The 18,222-nt window shown below is 53.6% G+C and overlaps 1 protein-coding gene across 5 annotated transcripts in view; it reads left to right on the plus strand.

Moving 5' to 3' along the window:
- The first annotated feature begins 1,562 nt into the window (after positions 1-1,562).
- ZNF787 (zinc finger protein 787) overlaps positions 1,563-18,222 on the plus strand; it is a 21,904-nt gene continuing 5,244 nt past the window's right edge. Inside the window, exons 1-4 of one of the 5 annotated variants that reach the window (XM_012808669.2) lie at positions 2,365-2,472; positions 10,601-10,692; positions 11,168-11,267; positions 12,899-12,987. In XM_012808669.2, coding sequence (XP_012664123.1) covers positions 12,909-12,987 — 79 coding nt within the window. In that variant the 5' untranslated portion in view covers positions 2,365-2,472; positions 10,601-10,692; positions 11,168-11,267; positions 12,899-12,908. Of the gene's footprint in view, positions 1,756-2,339; positions 2,473-10,242; positions 11,268-12,898; positions 12,988-18,222 lie in introns of those variants that run through there. The other 4 variants (XM_023516452.1, XM_012808668.2, XM_023516454.1 and 1 more) reach the window with 4 other exon arrangements.

Below are 18,222 nucleotides of genomic sequence, written 5' to 3' on the forward strand. Positions count from 1 at the left end.
TCCCCTCACCAACCAGGCTATTGCAGGACACCTCCTGATCTGATTTAGAGAAGCACAAACATGTGACCTTTCTTATACACAGCTTCCCTGCATAGATCTCATACCCATAATCATAATTTTTATTGCTATTGTTACAGCACATTCCCTCTGTTTTAAGATATATTTAAAAATTTATCTTTGTGGTATTTCTGAAGGTGGGACACAGACGTATCTAATATCATGTACATTTAAAACAATACTGTTTCTTCCCCCTTCCCCTAGAAAGATGTTATGAAATTAGCAACCCACACCTTATGATGGATGCTGGCTTAGACTTGAGTGTATTCAATGGCTGGAGAAGTAGAACCAGTACTGCAAATAAGTAACAAAAACTACTGCCGTTTTTACTTAGTTTACTGTGAGCTAGGTATTGAACTAGTCAGCTTTCATATGTTTACCTCATCCATTATTTTACTTTTTCCCATTTGACAGATGAGAAATTGAGGTTGAGAAAGGTGTCAACTGTGCACATGAATGGTTCCTTCCCATCTTTCTCACTCCCAATATGATGATAATGAAGTGATTATAAATAATAATGATAAATTATCTTCCACTTAGATGAGATTAGGTGGGAGCAAGAGCAGGACAGAGTAGGGCCTCAGGTACCAGCCTGCCAGGACATTGTGGTGTGAACATTTTAAAACATTTTTTTTTTTTTTTGGCAGAAATACTAATAACAGCTAACCTCCAGCGAGTGTTGCTAAGTGCCTGCCTAGCAACAGGGGCTAGGCAGGCACTTACGGGGAAGGCGCGAACGTCCAGCCGCTGTGACACACGTTGTTCAAAGAGACTGTATGTACAGTCCCAGTTAGATGCACGAATTGAGAGCCAGACTCCACTGGTTTGAGCCCAGGCTCTGCCATTCCCGGAGTGCGACTTTTGGTAATGACTCGCTCCCTCTGCATCTGCAAAATGGGAGCAGGACCCCTCGAGAAGCCCCAGTTACTTCTGGGACCCAATGGATGAAAAGCACTGGCAGGCGCAAGTCGTGTTCATATTACTTTGTAAAGGAGGGAAAACGGGCCAACAAGAGGGGCGGGGGGCGCAGACTTTTACTCTGGGCAACGCCTGGAGCGCGGCACTCTCTACATAGCGACCGAGGGACTGGGGTTGCAGGGAACCCAGGCTCTGGGAGCATGGACACCGGCCACCCGTTGGAGCCGCGGCAGGGAAGGGGTTACGATGATAGAGACGTCAGGAGGACCCCGAGTGGCAGGAGCGGCCCTCACTGCCACTTTGCCCCTCTCCGAGACGGGCGTGAGAAGTCGACCGCGCAGGCGCGGGAGCCCGGCCCTGGGGGCGCCGCCCTCGACACCCGGAAGTCTACGCCTAACGGGCCGAACCCGCGCCGCCAGCCCGGGGAGGGGGCGGGGCCGCAGCCCCTCCGCGTGAGGCGCCATAGAGAATGGACGGAGGACCCGTGTCCTAGATGCGTCCGGAAGTGTGTCCCGCAGGTGCCCGGTCGGCATCATAGAGGGGGGCCGGCGGCCAGGGGTCGCCAGGCCCGCCTTCCTAGAGCGGCGAGGACAGGGAGTAGGCCCACGGGGAGGGGGAGGGGGGGAGCGGCGCGGGCGGAAGCGGCCGGGAAGGTCACTTCCGGCCTGGGCGTCCGTCCCCCTGACCCCAGGGTCTGAGTCGCCGCTGCCGCCGCCGCCACCATCCGCGAGGCAGGAGAGAGGAGGAGGAGTGTGGCGCGGCGGCCCCGGGACCGAGGAGGTGAGGGGTAGGGCCGGGGAGGCGGGCCTGCGCCTGGGGCCACGGTGGGAGCGCGCTTCGGGGGAGCAGGCTTTGGACTGGGGGTGGACGGGCGAACGCGCCTGGGCGGCCGAGCGCGCGTGCGCGCTGTTGGGGGGGCGTGAGTGGGCGCGCGGCCGGGCTGACGCGGGCCGGGGGAGTGCGCGTGCGCGTCTCTGGGAGCGGGGCGGGCCGCGATAGGGAACGCGCGTTCCCGGGAGGCGGGTGCGGTGCGGGTGCGCGACACCGGAGCACGGGCGCGCTTTGGACGGCCCGTGGGTGCTGCGGGGGTGGGGGCCCGAAACTTCGACTGGGGCTGCCTTTGTGCGGTGGACCGGCTCTGTCTGTTCCCGACTGCCCAACTCCACCGCCTGTCGTGGCCGGAAGTGGTGGCAATTCTTGGGGGAAGTTGAGACCCGCGTGGGGGAAGGGGCTCCGCGGACCGGCCGATCTGGCCGGATGAGTCGCCCCCGAGGGGACGGCCCCGGCCCCGGCCCCGGCCCCCAGGCCTCCCTAGTCTAATCCTTTCCTTTCTTTGGCTAGTCTGCTGGGTCCTGTTCCTGCCCCGGGCTGGCCGCGCGTGGCCTTTGATCGGGCGGTGATTACACGGGTTCCGGCCGGCGGGAGGCCCATTCATTTGTCGCCGCGCGGGCGGGCGGCAGGAAGCGCGTCCCCAGGAAGGGAAGTGACTGGGCCAAGGTCAGCCACCGCGTGTGTAACCATTCTGAGGCCTCCCTCCCTAGCGCTGGGTGCAGTGCTGGACCGGGCGGGTCAGATCCCGAACCCCGCCCCTTTCACACCCCACTTATGGCCCAACCTGGGACCCCTCCACGCCCGCGTGCCTCAGGACTTTCTAAGTCAGGCAAAAAAACGAACCCCAGTCACATGAAGCAAGAGCGAATGTAGACAGGCTTCTTCAGTGACAAGGATCTGGGGTCCGGGTGGAAGTCAGAGGCTGACACCCTAAGCTGTCTCCTGGGGTTACCAAGGGCCAGACAGCACAGAGTGGTGTGGGGGGATGGTCAAGGCTTTAGGGAGGAAGCAGTTGGGTTTGTTTTTCTGTGCAATTTCCTGGTGCCAGGCCTTGTGTTTGGCAATGCTGACAATCCACTTGGGAATCAGATCTGGCCCTGCTCTGGGGAAGAAGCACAGTTGCTGCTGATCCTGGCTTAGCCCCTCTGTGAGTCTGTAAGCCTCTTTAGCCAAATGCAGCTGACATTCGCCTTCCTGCCCCAATGCTGTCCCCTTGGTCTTCCTGCCTCAGCCCCAGAGACCATTCTGATCAGATTCCTGCTGTAGTTATCTCCTGCCTTAGTGGTTTCTGCTGCTTTGGCTGGAGGGTTTGTCACAGGCCTGGCCTCTGGTGAAGCGCCAGTCTGTGCACAGACTCAGCAGGCACTGAGTTGCAGTCCCTAGGGGCTTTTCCCCCTCATTACCCTCATGGCCTTAGTTGTAATTTCAGCCTCTGTTTCTGTTTGGACTGGGTGGGGCTTGTGATAATGTTGACCTCAAGCCTTTAACCATAAGTCCAGAGCTGGAGTGGATCTACTCAGAGGGCATCAAAAGTGTGGAAAGGGCTCTAGAGCCAGACTCCTGGGTGCAGCCTTCCTGCTGTCGTCTTCAGTTCTGTGACCTTGGACATGTTGCTTCCCCTTTCCCAGGCTCAGTTTCCTCTTCAGTGTCCTAAAGTGAGAGCACAGCCATACTCCCTGAATAAGCTTGTTCTTTGAGGCTACCCTGCACTCCAGGCCCCGTGCCGGGCACACTGACACATACGGCTCGAGCACAGTACTGTGCTTGAGGGCCCAGAGAGTTGTCTGGCCCAGCCCAGGTGTAGGAGGAGGGTCCTAAGGCTCCACTGTGCTGGGGTGATGCCAGGAACACAGCTGGAGTCCCACAGTCCCCTCCCTGAGCATCTCAGAACTGTGGTGGGAACACATTCATCTGTAAGCAGCAGGCAGAGGGGTAGGCAGATTTGTCAGGGTGGCCCCTTGTAGTCAGGGGATGTGTAAGCGAAAGGAGGAGGGTGGCTAAGAAGACTCTGGGATTTCAGGGAGGATGACAGGTCTAGGTGGGGTAGGGCAGGTGCGCAGCACAAGGACTCTAGCAACTGCCTGGCTGACCCAGAGGGCTTTCTTTGTTGGTCATTGTTAGGGACTCAGAGCTCCCAGGGCAGTCATGCTCAGATGTGTGTCTCAGGCCTCTCCAAACCCCATTGCCTCATCCCCTAATGCTTCCTGAGGCCTCCGGCATGTGTGGCTGGTGTAGGGGCTCCAGGATGGGGAAAGACTTACTATATTCCCTTGTGGAGCTGTCACAGGCCCCTGGCTTTGTGCCAGTACTGTTCTTGAGGTCCGGGGATGGGAGCGGTCACTCCCATTTTAGGGGGATGAGACAGATGTGGTTCCCCGCATTTTGTGGGATGAGGTAAAGGCTCCAGCCAGCACCTGCAAGCTCCAGGCCCCATGACAGCCTCAGAGCGAGATGTATGTGATTCCAGATGAGTGATGCCCTGACCGTAAGGGCACCTTTTTGATGACTGACTGCTTTTGGCATAGGTTGTGGCCTGGGAGACAAAGGTTGTCCTGAAGTCCTCTCAGGTACCAGTTGTTGGGCTAGGGGTGGGGCTCCCTGTGTGGCAAGGCATACTATCACACGTGGGTCTACTGGTGGGTTCAGGGGACCCTGAGGCCTGGCCCTCATGCTAGGGAACCTCCAGCAAAGGGAGAGAAGCAGAGTAGTGTGGGTGCTGGGTGCTGTGATGGTGTTGGCTACCCAGGAGGCCTCACTGACCCAGCATAGGGAGAGCAAGGCAGGTGGGGGAGTCCGGGTGGATACACAGCCAGTGTCAGTGACCTCGTCCTGGGAGTACAGAGCTGGTGCCTTGCAGCCATAGAGAAACTGCTGAGCCCCAAGCTTGGAGAGTGGTCTGCGCCTTTGTGGTGGCTCCAAGTTCTGTCCCTGCCTAGCCCTCCTGGCCACTCTCTTTGGGTCACAGACTGCTTCTGTCCTTTGCCTTGTGGTGTATGGGTGGTGATGTTTGGGACCCAGAGATGCATCAGAGGTCATCTTGGCCTCAAAGCCAGGGCCTGTGGGTGAGAGCCACCGATTCTTGAGGCTGCCACTTGCAGAGCTGTGTCCTCCTTCCTTGAAGACACAGTGTCCTAAAGCGAGGACCTGCAGCAGATGCTAAAGAGCTAAGATAGGCCCCATCCCCACCCCCAGGGACACAGGAGCAAATACCAGTGTGTAAGAGTTAGAGGGGAACAAAGCTGCTTTCGTGCTCAGGAGCCTGGGGTTTCCCTCTTGGTCTCGAGTGCTGTGGCCGCTTCACCCTGCACCTCAGCCTCCTTGTCTGTGTAGGGCAGCGCCAGTCTGTGTTGGTAGGCCACACTAGCCCTTGACATCTCACTGAATTTGGACACTAAGCCTGCAAAGATGAGGCTAGACAGCAGGTGGAGTGTCTTGTTCGTGCCACATGGCTGGTTCCTGGTGGTATGGTTCTGATCCTGGCTGGCCCCAGAGCCTGTTCTGGTGTTGCACTGCGCCTTCCTCCTCTCCCTGGGTGGCGGTGGGGACAAGGATGGGTCCTCCTATGATCCTAGTTCCATGCACCTGGGTCTGGTATCTGTGCATGTCAAGTGTGACATGGATGAGAGAGAACCTTGTTGCTGGGTAGGAGAGAACCTCGGAGCTGAGGGACGGAGCGATCCAGGAGGGCTTACCAGGGAGGTGTTTCTGCTGGGCCTGGGGGGGTTTGTGCACTGTACTTTTCTGTCCCAGAGAGGCCAAAGGGGCCATGTGGCAAGGGCCTGGGTAGAGTCACACTCCAGAAATGATGGAATGTAAGAGGGCCTATGGGGGTGGTGTTTTGTATAAAAGTTTTATTTTTTATTTATTTTTGAGATAGTGTCTCACTCTGTCATCCAGAGTAGAGTGCTGTGCATGGCATTAGCTCAGCTCATAGCACTCCCAAACTCCTGGGCTTAAGCCATCTTCCCACCTCAGCCTCCCGAGTAGCTGGGACTGCAGGGGTGAGCCACAACCAAGAGTTTACATTTTTAGAGCAGTTTTGTTAGGTTCACAGCAGAGTCAAGTGGAAGGTACAGAGAGTTCCTGTACACTGTTCTCCACATCAGCTTCCTCCTCCAATTGGCACCTTTGTTACAGTCAGTGAATCTACATGGACACATTATTACCCAAGGTCCATAGTGTAGTTTTTTTGAGGTGGCCCGAAGACTGTTCTGTTTGTTTTTTAAACAATTTTCAGTTATACCACCTTTTAAGAATTGGGAGCCTTCACCTAAATAAGGTCTTTAGGTGCTGATGGCAGCTCTGACCCAGCTTCCCTGAGTGGGCTGCATGTGACAGTGTGTGAAGGTCCCCTTCCTCTCCCCATACTCCTCCCTGGTGGAGAAGGTGGGGCCTAGGAGCCTGTGCCTTGTCTGCCTGGCTGTACTCTGCCTCCCTGCCCTCCTACTGCCTTTGGCTGCACCCATTGTGTTCCCAGGAAGGCGACTATGACAAGAGTGTGGGGCAGTTACTGCTGTGCTGGTGCAGCTATCAGGTGTTTGGGAAAAGTAAAGCCTCAAAATAGATGGAACTTAGATGCCCCACTGGTTAACTCCCACCCCCACCCCAGAGAGGAAGAGACTGAAAGGGTGGAAGGCAGAAGAGAAAAAGCACTGAAGTGCTGCTCAGCTTCAGCCCTGAGTCTGAATAACCCTCAGCCTGAAGGGAGTCAGGCCACCTTCTAGAACATCATCTGCCAGGCCTGAGTCCAACAAGATGAAAGGCTCTCCATAGACCTGTCACCCACTGTGGGGTAAACAGGAACCTTGAGAAAAGCAGGCATGATATTCCAGTGGTGTCAGAGGTGTCCTCCAACAGCAAAGCCTTGCCCCTGGGCTGAGGGCTAGGTGCGGGATGCCGTGTAGATGTAGACCCACCCTGCCTGGGGTCTAGGTAGGAGGGGCAGGAGTGTGGTTGGGGGGGTATTGGCTTGGAGGGAGGCACTCACAGGAAAAGTAAGTGGGGAAGGAGCTGGCAGGAGAGCAGAGGGTCTGCTTGTGGGCAGTGCCGAAGAAAGGAGCGGAGGGGTTGGCCCTGCAGCACTAATGGGTCCTACTGGTCAGTAGGTTCTAAGCACCAACCATGGGTACTGGGGTGGCAGGTGCCTGGCACGCCTGGCACTTGTCCCTGGGGAGCAGAGTGACCAGGAGCAAATGCAGACTCCAGGTTAGGAACTCTGATGACACTGGCCAGGAGCAGACCCTGCCATGTGGTGTAGGATGTGCCAGGGAGAAGGTGACATTTGAGCAGACCCTTGAAAGGTGAGAAGGAACAGACTGGTGGGCGCCCCAGAAGTCCTGGAGGGAGCAGGGAGTTGGGGCCAAGGAAGCAGGTTTGCAGGGTACCTGGACACAGTGGAGGCAGGAATTTGGATTTTGGACTCAAGTGTAGTGAACCTTTGGGCTTGGCTGTTTGTTGTCAATAGCAGTTGTATTGAGATAAGACTCCACAGGGCATAGTCCGTCCAATTCAGTGTGTTTTAGCTTTGAGTTGTGTGTCAGTTGATTATAGAACCTCAATCCCAAAAAGAAATTCGGTACCCATTGAGCACACATACCTCCCATTCCCCTGCTGCGGGACAGAAGCTCTAAGCTACTTCTCTGTGGGTTTGCTTTTTCTGGACTTTAAGCAGAGCCATGGGCTCTGTGGTTTTATGTGTCTGCTAATTTACAAAGAGTAGTGTTTCCAAGGGTCATCTGTGTGGTAGCAGGTGTCAAGAGCTGCCCTGCCTGCTGTGGCTGAGCCATATTCCCTTGTAAGGCCATGCCACATTTGCTCGTCCCTTTGTTGGTGGGCATTTGTGGCGTCCCCCTGTCAGGAGTGATGGATGCTGCCCTAAGCATTTGTGTGCAGAGTGTCCCTGGGTGAGTGTCTCCACCTGGGTGTGGAGTGGTGGTGGTTCTGGGCCTGACCTTTCCGTGAACTTGATGGCAGCAGTGCTGGGGCTCTTGTTTCTCCTCCTCCTCCTCATCTGCATTCAGGTTCTCTGTTTTTTATTACACCAGTGGGCGTGAAGTGCTTCCTTTTCATGGCCACCAAGATGGAGTCTGTCCTGTTCTGTCCCTGGGGAGTAGCTGTCCACAGCCTTTGCCCAGGGTTTCATGGGGAGCTTGAACCTAGTGACCTTTTACAAAGATGAGTGAGTTGGTCTGTGTTGTGGGGAGGTCACTTCAGAGGGACAGGGAGGGCTTGTTGTGGGGGGAAGTGAGGGCCTAGGGGAGTGGGGAGAGTGGGGTCTGAGTGCTGACAGATGAAGGTGGGCACTTGCTCAGGGTCCCAAGGGCGGGAAGGGTGTCCAGCTGGTCAGGGGGAAGAGGCTGGGCAGAGGTCAGGGAGAAGGGTCTGGGGAGAACTTGAGTGGCGCCTAGGAGTAGACGCTTCCTTTCTGAGGGGCAGGGGAGCCAGGGGAGCTGCCGCAGGAGGTGAGATTGGCAGCAGAAGAAAGGGGCTAATTGGCAAGCAGGCCTCCCAGGGGTGGGTGTGCCTAATAACAACAATAATAACAATAATTTGTCTCCTGCTTAATAGCCCTACCTGAGCCCTGCTAATTGGATCGCTCAAGGGCCTGGAAGACACTCTTGCCCTTCTTGTCTCTAGGGCAGGTGGGGAGGAGGCTTGGGGGGGTGGTTAGGGAGGTGCAGGCACCTGCTGCTTTCAGAAGTTGTTAAACCCAAGGCAGGTGTGTTCCTTGACTCACCCAGGGGGGGTGTTAAGAACAAATTAGGAGCCTCTCTTCCTAGTAATGGCTTGGAGCCCCCCCCCCCCCCCCAGCATCTGGGGCCAGCTGCTCTTCCTGATCTGTAGTCCAAATCTTGGACCCTGGGGTAGAGCCCACAGCCCATAGCATTTGGACAAGAGGCCTCAACAACTGCTTGCATGAAGGAAAGAACCTCTGGGGGAGGGAGGGTTAAGTGAACATGCTCTTCAGTTTTCCTGAGTCTCTGGTTAACCCTCTCCAGCCCCCATCTGGTGCTCACAGTTCTGCAGTGACCTGTCATCCTGACCCTGCTGCACAGAGGAAGAGAGGCCAGGCCACTTGCTCAGGGACACAGAACAAAGCAGTGGTAGAGCCAGGGCTAGTCAATGTCGTGGGGCCACCTGGGGCTGAGGGCACCTGCTTGTTCTGCTTCTCCCTGATAGAGTATCTCCCTGATGGGTCAGCTCCTGTGCTCCCATCCTGTGTCCTGCCTACTTCCTGCTGCACCTTCACCTGTCTGCTGCCTCCAGGCCTGTTGGCTACAGAATTTGTTGACCCTAGTGCAAAGCGAAGGTGCCCCTTGCCAAAAGGCAGGAGAAAAGCTCTTTCCTTTCCTCCAAGGTCTCTATCTGTCTTGTCAGAATGGTGCTCACTTGGCATCTCACCTGTGGTGAAGCTCTAGCTGGGGTGGATGCTCCTGTCCACGGGACTCAGAGAGAAAATGGCCAGGAGACTGAGGGCAGCAGCCTCAGGCCACTGACCTAAGCAGGTTGTTTTCCAACCTATACTGCTGCCTGGCCTTGCTCCCCACAGCCACCCAAGTGTGGAGCCCCTCCCAGCCCAGCAGGCTCAGTTTGCCTAGAGAGTCTGTTGCTGGGCAACAGACTCCACCTTTGTTCTTACCCCAGAGCTGGTACCTTTCTGTGGCGGGCCAGTTAGTAAATACTTAGGCTCTGCTGACTTAAGAGGCAAAGTCTAGGTTAAATAGCACGCGTTATTTGACGTGTCCGTTGATGGAGGGGCGTTGATGGCTGGTGGGTGTCACAGCTGGCTGACCTTCCTGCTATTCCCAAGGGACACCCTTTCTAGCTCTGGAAGCCCAGGGTCACCCCTGCACCTGCTTATCTCAACCAACTTTCTCCCTGGGCCTAACCCCTACAAACATCACTGCTTGGTCTAGGTAGCATAGGCCCCTGGGGTGAGGTAGACCCCCACAGAATGAGTGGGGTACCATTTGACTGCCAGTCTGCCCATTCTGCTCATGGGGAGGAAGGGTGTGGAAGACCAACCTCCCTGCCAGAACCCAGGGGACAGCTCTGAGCTGGGAAGTCTTGCTTTTATTGAGTTATACATTCTGGTTTAGGTGGCAACTTCATTTACCTCCACTGGGCAAACCAATTTCAAGGGAAAGGCTGAGAGCAGCACCCCTACCGCACCGCGCCTCTCTCTCTCTCTCTTTTTTTTTTTTCATTTTTAATGTTTATGCTGTTATAATCAGAAGGCCTGTACAAATTTTTGTAGTCTATTTACTTTCTAATAGAGATATCGTTTACATATCTTAAAGTTCACTTTTAAATGTGTATAATTTAATAGTCTTTAATATGTTTCCTGAGTTGCGTAAATATCACCACTATCTTGTGATTTTTTTCTTTTCTTTTCTTTTTTTTTTTTTTTTTTTGAGGGAGTGTCTCTGCTGGCAAGGCTGGAGCACAGAACATTTTGTCACCTCCTGGAAGAAAGTCTGTGCCATTATTAGTGTCTTCCCACCCTCATTTGGGCCTTGCTAATCTGGACCGAGCAACAGACTCAGCAGCCTGAGGCCTCTGTGTCTGCCTAGTTTTCATTTTGGGCACTTTGAGCAGTTCTGCCATGAATGTGTGTGTGCGTTTCTCATGAGCCACATTCTCCTTCTCCTGGGCATGAAACTGGGGGTGAAGTGCCTGGGCCAGGTAGTGGCTCTGTGTCCAGTGACTGAGGAGCTTCCTGCTGCTGTCCACAGGGTGCACATTGGAGCTGGGTGTCCTGTGTGGGGGCAGAAGCTTTCCTCTTGTCTTGCAGGGTCTTCTCAGGGTCTCTGCAGGGTCTGAAGATTTAGTCCCTGTGAAGCAGATGAGCAGGAGAGGAACACGCACATTTCACTTTGACAGATGGTAACTTCACTGGGAAATGAGACCCTGAGGCTTGAGTGCTCCCATGAGGGGCCAAACAAAGGGTGTGTAACAGTGAAAATGTGACTGTGGAGGCTGAGGAAGGCTGGCATGTGTCTGGCCTCCGCTGTGGTGACAAGAATGTCCTGGTGGGCATTTTCCACATGGGTGGAGGAGGGTCAGACCCCTGCTCACCTCCAGGTAGCTTTAGCCCAGAGCTGCCCTTTTGCAGGTGTCTTATGGGAAACTCTGTGGACCCTACCCCCTTTGTCCTTCCTTATGGGGCTACCTGTTCTTGTGAAAAAACCTGGTCTTCAGGGCTGTTGGGAACTCTTTTAATCTTTCCCACTTCCTGAAGAAGTGATCATCTGTTATTGTAGAAATTAGGAAAATAAAGGTAAAATGAAAAAAGTCTTGTGGAGGGCATCCTGGTGGCCAGTCCTGACTGCCTTGTGACCTCTTGGTGTTCCTTCATCAGGCTCATGGCCTCCCTGTGGTGGATGTTGTCTTCCTGCTAGAGGCATTTCCTGTACTGGAATTTCTAGCAGAGCAGCTTCCTGAGAAGCAGAGCTGACCTGGTTTGTGTTGTGCCCAAACCCCTTGGGGTTAACCTGAATTGTTCCACCTGGCCCTAGCTACTCAGGGGTTGCTTAGGTCTGTCAGAGGGGATGTGTGCCCATCCTTCCTGTGTGGTCTTTTCCTGAGATGGGCCTTGGAGGGTTGAAGTGTCGTGTCTCAGCTTCTGCTGTGCCTGGGGCCATTCATCAGCCTGACTCTTCTCCCAGAGCACCTGTCCCTGCAGTGGGCACTGGCGTGGCACAGGTCTTGGAACAGACAGGGTAGTAGGTAGGTAGGAAGAGGAAGGAGGCCAGGCAAGAGGGTGGGTTGGGTGGGGGCTCTGAGGTGACCAGCTCCTGGTCTCTGGGGTGATAGGGCCAGCAGGAGGAACAGGACCACCAGCCCTGCACCTGTGTCCTTGTGGGACATGGTCAGGCAATGGGCTTCCTGCGTTGTTTCCCTCTTGAGGATGTGGCAGGGTCCAGGAGCAGTGTGAGCAGCCTGTTTCCTGTTGTCTGAAGGGATCCCATGATCTGCAGCTTGGGCATGGTCATTCCTATTTCACAGAGGGAGAAGCTGAGGGGGGTGCTGAAAGATGGCGGGTGGTCACTCCTGCCCTCCCTCTTGGAGGACTGTGGAGCAGGACAAGGCACCCCCTGAGTACTTGTGTCTCCTGATCATGCAGGCGCTTGGTCATGGAAGGGACAGGAGGTGTTTGCTGCATGTCCCTGCTTGGGTCTGCAGAGTACATTGCTATCCTCTCTCCCTCTGGGAAGGGGCTCTTCCCAGGTATGCAGGGACGAGAAGCTGGGCAGCAGGGGAGTCTGGGGCAGACTCAGGCTTGATAGTTGGTATCCATGCAGGGTCTCTGCCACCTCTGGGTGAGAGAGCTGGGGCTTCTAGGTTCCTCATCTGTGTAATGGGGACAATAGTCACACCCAGCCAGAGATTGGTAGTTTGTAAACCATTTTGAGCAGGGCCCGGAGCCAGGAAGTAGTCTGCACATCTTCTTAGTGAACTACCTGGCACATCCTCTGTGGCCCCCTGGCTCCCTGTGGCGCCTAGGGAGGTGTAAGCCTCTGTCACTGGAGGGTTCTAGGCAGATGCAACAGGCAGGTGTGAGGTGTTCAGGGTAGAGGCATCCATCCACTTCACAGGTGCAGCCCCTGCTGTGGGTGGAGGGTGGAAGGTGGAGGATGAGGTCTCCAGAGAGCTGAGCATACTCAGGGGGCTGGGCAGGGTCCAGCCAATGTGTGGGGATGTTGTCACAATTCCAGACCCTCACCTGTGGCCGGAGCTGCACGTTTGTGTGGTTTTGTGTACACTGGATGATACCATGGTCATCCATTATCCTGCAAAGAAATGGAGGGGGTTGGAGGGTGGTATTGCTTACACACCTGTGTCTCCCTGGTAAGTGGCAGGACTGGGACAATGGTGGTGGTGGCTATAGCCTTTGTCAGCCCTTGAGTTCTTCCTGAGTTGTACCTGGCCTCAGCCAGACCACCCTCCTCCCCCTGGAAGGTCCCATTCAGCTCCAGGCCGCTTTACCAAGTGCTTCCTGGTTCCTGGACCACATGGCACTTGCACTCTGGGACCCTCAGTCCAGTCCAGTCTAATAAACTGTGTTCTTCATCTCATCCCCTTCTCATAGGGACCCAGACATGGAACTGCGGGAAGAGGCCTGGTCTCCGGGGCCGCTGGATTCTGAGGACCAGCAGATGGCCAGTCATGAGAACCCAGGTGAGGTGGCCTTGGGGAGTTATCAGCTGAGGGCCCCCACCCCAGTTCCTGGGCCTCCTCTAGTTACTCCCCTCCTGGACCCCTGGGACTACCTGAGCTCTCTCCCAACCCCCACCTTCCTAGTTGTAGAGAGAGGGACCCTGCCCTGCCTCCCAAATTCCTCAAGCTGGATGGTCCTGGGTGGGACATCCCCCCCCCAATCTGATTTTGTCTGTCTTGGGCCTCAGCCTGTCTGTGCCCCCTTTCTTTCCCCACAGCCCCATCCCCGAGGGGTGGACATTGTACCCTGTGCCAGCAGCCCCTTGCCCCTCCCTGGCAGGAAGCTCCTTTGACCAGTGGGCAGATGGGAGTGGGGGCGGGTGTGGCTGGGACCAAAGGAGCACCCTGTTGCTGACTTCTCAGGAAAAGCTGCCTGTTAGGGTTTCTGTATGAAATCTTTCATCTTTTAAACACTGGCAATAAGTTTTATTTGTTTAATAAAGCATTATTTGGGTTGAATATGCATTTGTGGGCTGTGTAGGGTTCCAGGGTTTATTTTCTAAAACCCTACCCCTCTGTGGAGACCGTGTCCCCAGTCAGGGCTTTCCTGGCAGGGCCATCTTCAGACCAGGGAATGAGGTATGGACTTGTTAGCAAATCCATCCTACAGAGGCTGAGAAGAAGCAAGCACCTCCCACTTTGCAGGCTGCCTGCTCTCCTAGCATAGGTGGTAGGGCTGCAAGTAGTGGGATTTTCCTGTGCTAGCCTTGGCAGAGTTTGCCAGCTGGCCTGAGGGTCACAAGGACCTGGGGAAAGTTGGTGTTGATCTTATAAAGTGCCCTGGCCCCTTTCTCACTTACTTCTGAGACCCATGGAAGGAGGATGAGGAAGGCCCCTATGAGCAGAGGAGAAAGTGAGTTTTGGGGTGAACTCTCTGCCCAGGGCATAGGGGTGCTGCATGCTACCCCAAGGCACACCTGGCCGGGAGCACAGCCTTCTGCTGCTACTGTGCCCCCCACCTCCTGCCCCCGGTCCTGTTCTTGGCTCTTTAACCTTTCACAAATTAATTTTATAATCTTTTTCACTGTGGACATTTAAAATATATTCAGGTGATGGGGCCCCCTTACCCTCTAGCAATTGGCAGCACAGACAGGCTAATCTCTACCCTTTCGTTTCCTCTAGTGTTTTAGAGACCATGCCACCCTTCCTAAATTTTGCCCATAAATGCTGACATGCAAGGACTCTTTCTTTACAAAAACAAATCTACACAATGCTGACCTCACCTAAGAAAATGTTATTCCTTAATGGCATATAGTTCCCAGTCCCTGAAAATACACTTGATTGTCTCCAAGATAGATGGCTCTCTCTGAGTAAACTAATCTTTAATTTTAATCATCCAGCTGGGTGTGGTAGCTCATGCCTGTAATCCTAGCACTCTGGGAGGCTGAGGTGGGTGGATTGCTTGAGCTTGGGAGTTGGAGACTATCCTGAACAATAATGAGACCCCATCTCAAAATAGCTGGGCTTTGTGGCAGATGCCCATAGTTGCACCTACTCAAGAGGCTGAGGCAAGAGAATCACTTGAGCCCAAGAGCTTGAGGTTGCTCTGAGCTGTGACACCACAGCACTTTACTGAGGGCAAAGTAAGACTCTTTCTCAAAAAAAAAAAAAAAATTATCATCCAGATCTTCGTTCTCTTTATAGAAGGAGGATGTCAAGACCCCTTTGTCCAATTCGCCATCCATGCCCATTCTCCCTGCCCCCCCCCCCCGGACACCCGGAAGGGCCCAGCTTGTGACTTCCCTGCCTCAGCAAAGAGGGTGCACTGGAGGATCCCAAGCTAGGTCAACCTGTGGCCCTCCTGTGACCTAATAGAAATGAATCCCCTGATGTGCCTGGTGGGGGTGGACATAGCAGAGTTTGCCCAGCTGTGTAGTCCATTTTCCTCTGGCCTGTTTGGAGGGATGTCAGGGCTGGGGGCAGGTGTGTTGAGAGGTGTCCTGCCAGGTGGAGAGAAGATGAATAATGGGGCTCTCATCCCAGCACATCAGGACGGGTCCCCACCTGGCACCATTGGCAGAATCAAGTCCAGCTCCTCCGCCTGGCTCTTGGGGTTTTTGGACTGAAGGGGCAGCTGGCAACTTCACTATCCCCATGGTGTGGGTGACCCAGGGGATAGTGGAGGCTGAGCATGGTAGCTCACACCTGTAATCCCAGTACTCTGGGAGGCCTAGGTAGGCAGATCCCTTGAGCTCAGGAGTTCAAAGGCCACCCTGAGCAAGAGCAAGACCCCAGACCCAGAAGACTGGCAAAGGTGGAGTGTCAGCAGCCAGTGCTTGAGGCTGGAGGTGCTGAAGGAGAGGTGCCTCCCTGGCTGAGTCACCAGTGGTCACAGAGAGACCTTCCCACACCAGGCATCCCTCACCTGTCTCTCCCTTGACTTCTGACTTACCTGTGCCTTCCAGCACCTGCTCTCCAAGGACACCCAAGGTGTGGCCACTTCTCACCTGGCCCTGGGGCCTCCCAACAAACTCTGCATCCACCTTGGAACCCTGCCTGAGTCCAGGATGACACCACCAGCTGCAGTGTGGCCCTTTAATCTTCCTGAATTCCTATGTAAAAAACAGCAATGGGAGCAAAACCCAAGTCCCCTGGACCATACTGGGAATGTTACTAGGGCCTCAGGTATCCAGATGAATTGGCAGAATACTGTTGGATGGGGATAAACAAAGCCTTGTGGAGTTAGCATCTGGCCAGGAGGAAGCAGAGGAGGAGCCCCAGAATAGTCACCAGGTGTGCACAGGAATGCTTGGCAGGGGAGTGGGGCTGGTCACTTTGAGACCCCCAGCTGAAGTGGGAGGTACTTTGCTCAAACCAATATGGGGAGGGATATAGGTGGAAGTTCCAAGGGGGCTGGAGCAGCCTGGGCTCCAGGGTCTTAGAATCGCCCTCCATGCTGGGACACCACTCAAGAAATCAACATTGAGCATGGCCGTCCTCATTGGGGAGGAAGGAAAATGGGGACAGTAGGCCGAGACAGGAAATCCAGGTGAGCAGGCAAAAACATCTGCAAAATCAGAACAGCTTCCTGGACCCTGGACCCTGGACCCAGCTTCCTCCCTGAAGCACAGGGAAACTTACAGATAAAAATGAGCAATAGGAAAACACTAAGTTCAACTCACCACCCACAATAAAAGTTTAACATAGAAGAAAACAAGGGAGAGACTGGGACTCCACAGATAGTCCAGAAGTTCATCCTCCACGAGGTCAAGTCTAGAGTGCATGCTGGTGTGGCACATGAAGAACAGCATTCTCAGAATGAGGGCACTGGGCAGAGACAGAAGAAAGCCCAAGTCATTCCAAAGTGAGGGCTAAATGGGGAAGCTCATGAGTGAAGAAAAACACCTTGTGCCTTAAAAAGAAAAAAAATGAAGGTGGAGGCTGTGCTTGGTGGCTCACACCTGTAATCCCAGCACTCTGGGAGGCCTAGGTAGGCGGATCCCTTGACCTCAGAAGTTCAGAGACCAGCCTGAGCAAGAGCAAGACCCCATCGCTATTAAAAATAGAAAAACTAGCTGGATGTTGTGGCCGGGGCCTGTAGTCCTAGCTACTCAGGAGGCTGAGGTAGGAGGATCACTGAAGCTCATGAGTATGAGGTTGCTGTGAACTATGATGCAATGGCACTCTAGCCGGGGTAACAGGAAGACTCAGTTTCTAAAAAAAAGAAAAATTTGAAGGTGAAAAGGAGAATCATTTTATTTTATTTTTTAATTAAATCATAGCTGTGTACATTAATGCAGTCATGCGGTACAGTGTGCTGGTTTTATATACAATTTGAAATACTTTCATCAAACTGGTTAACATAGCCTTCATGGCATCCTCTTAGTTATTGTGTTAAGACATTTATATTCTATATTTAGAAAGATCACATGTACCCTTGTAAGATGAACCATAAGTGTGGTCCCACCAAACACCCTCCCTCCACTCATCTTCCCAGGAAGATCATTTTAAAATGGAAAGAAATTAGAGGATTGATTAAAACAGTAAAGAATAGGAAGTTAGAGAAAATCCAATGTGTGGATAGGCAGAGTGCCTGAAGGAGAAATCCAAAGCAAAGGAATAGGATAAATAGTAAAAGCTATAATTCAAGAAAGTATCGTTGGCATTTAAAGACTAACACATACTGGAAGAACATCACAGTGCCAAGTGATGTAGCTGAGAACTAAGCCAAGGATGCACTCTGTTAAAATCACTGAGAGAGTAGCACATCCTTTGGGCACCCTGGCAAGAGAGCAAATGACTAATAAGGGACAATCAAGGTGGTTGTCCTGAGACTTTTTGTGCCAGAAGAAAATGGCGTTGAAAGGTGAGCCAAGTGGCGTGTGGCCAGGAGGACTGGCCATTAGATTCCAAGGGTGTGGATAGGCCAATAAGCAGGGGACCACAGCCCCTGCTGTGTCCTTCCTGGGCTGAAAAATGAAGTAGCCTCAGATAACCAGAATGTTGGAGGTGAGTGCAAGGGTGGTGTGGCAAGTGGGCTTAGTGGAGATGGTACACTCAGGAAGCCTTGGGGACAATGTGTGCCATGGTGCTATGGGCCTGCTTCAGGAGCTGCACCTGCTGGTAGCATAAGTATGTTACCCTGAGACTGTGTGGGGTAACATGAGGTATTCCAATTCTTTTGTCCCCTGTCTGTGGGGTGTTCCAACTCGTCCCTTATTAAGAACCAGGGTTCTGGGTGGCGTCTGTAGCTCAGTGGGTAGGGTGTCAGCCACATACATAGAGGCTGGCGGGTTCTAACCTGGCCTGGGCTAGGTAAAATAATGACAACTACAACAACCAGAAAAAATGGCCAGGCATTGTGGCCCCCGTACTCCCAGCTACTTGGGAGCTTGAGGCAAGAGAATTGCTTAAGCCCAGGAGTTTGAGGTTGCCATTAGCTGTGACATCACAGCACTCTACCCAGGACGATAGCTTGAGACACTGTCTTTAAAAAACAAAAAACCAAAACCAGTGTTCTCTGTGAGGAAGAGGGAGCCACAGAAAAGCATAGAAAAAGGTAAATAAAATGTCAGTCCCAAATTTGTACGGGAAAGTGAATCTACATGGAATCTTATCTTAACATACAAAACAATGAACACTTCTAGATTTCATTCCTGAAATACTATCTCTTACTGGGCTTCTTGGAGAAACAGCACCCAGAGATCTGGGCAGGGAGCACAGGAGAGGAGCCTGGGACATTTTTTTTTTTTTTTT

Source organism: Otolemur garnettii, unplaced genomic scaffold, assembly GCF_000181295.1.
Source record: "Otolemur garnettii isolate 467f Iridium unplaced genomic scaffold, OtoGar3 scaffold00091, whole genome shotgun sequence".
NCBI classification, from domain to species: domain Eukaryota; kingdom Metazoa; phylum Chordata; class Mammalia; order Primates; family Galagidae; genus Otolemur; species Otolemur garnettii.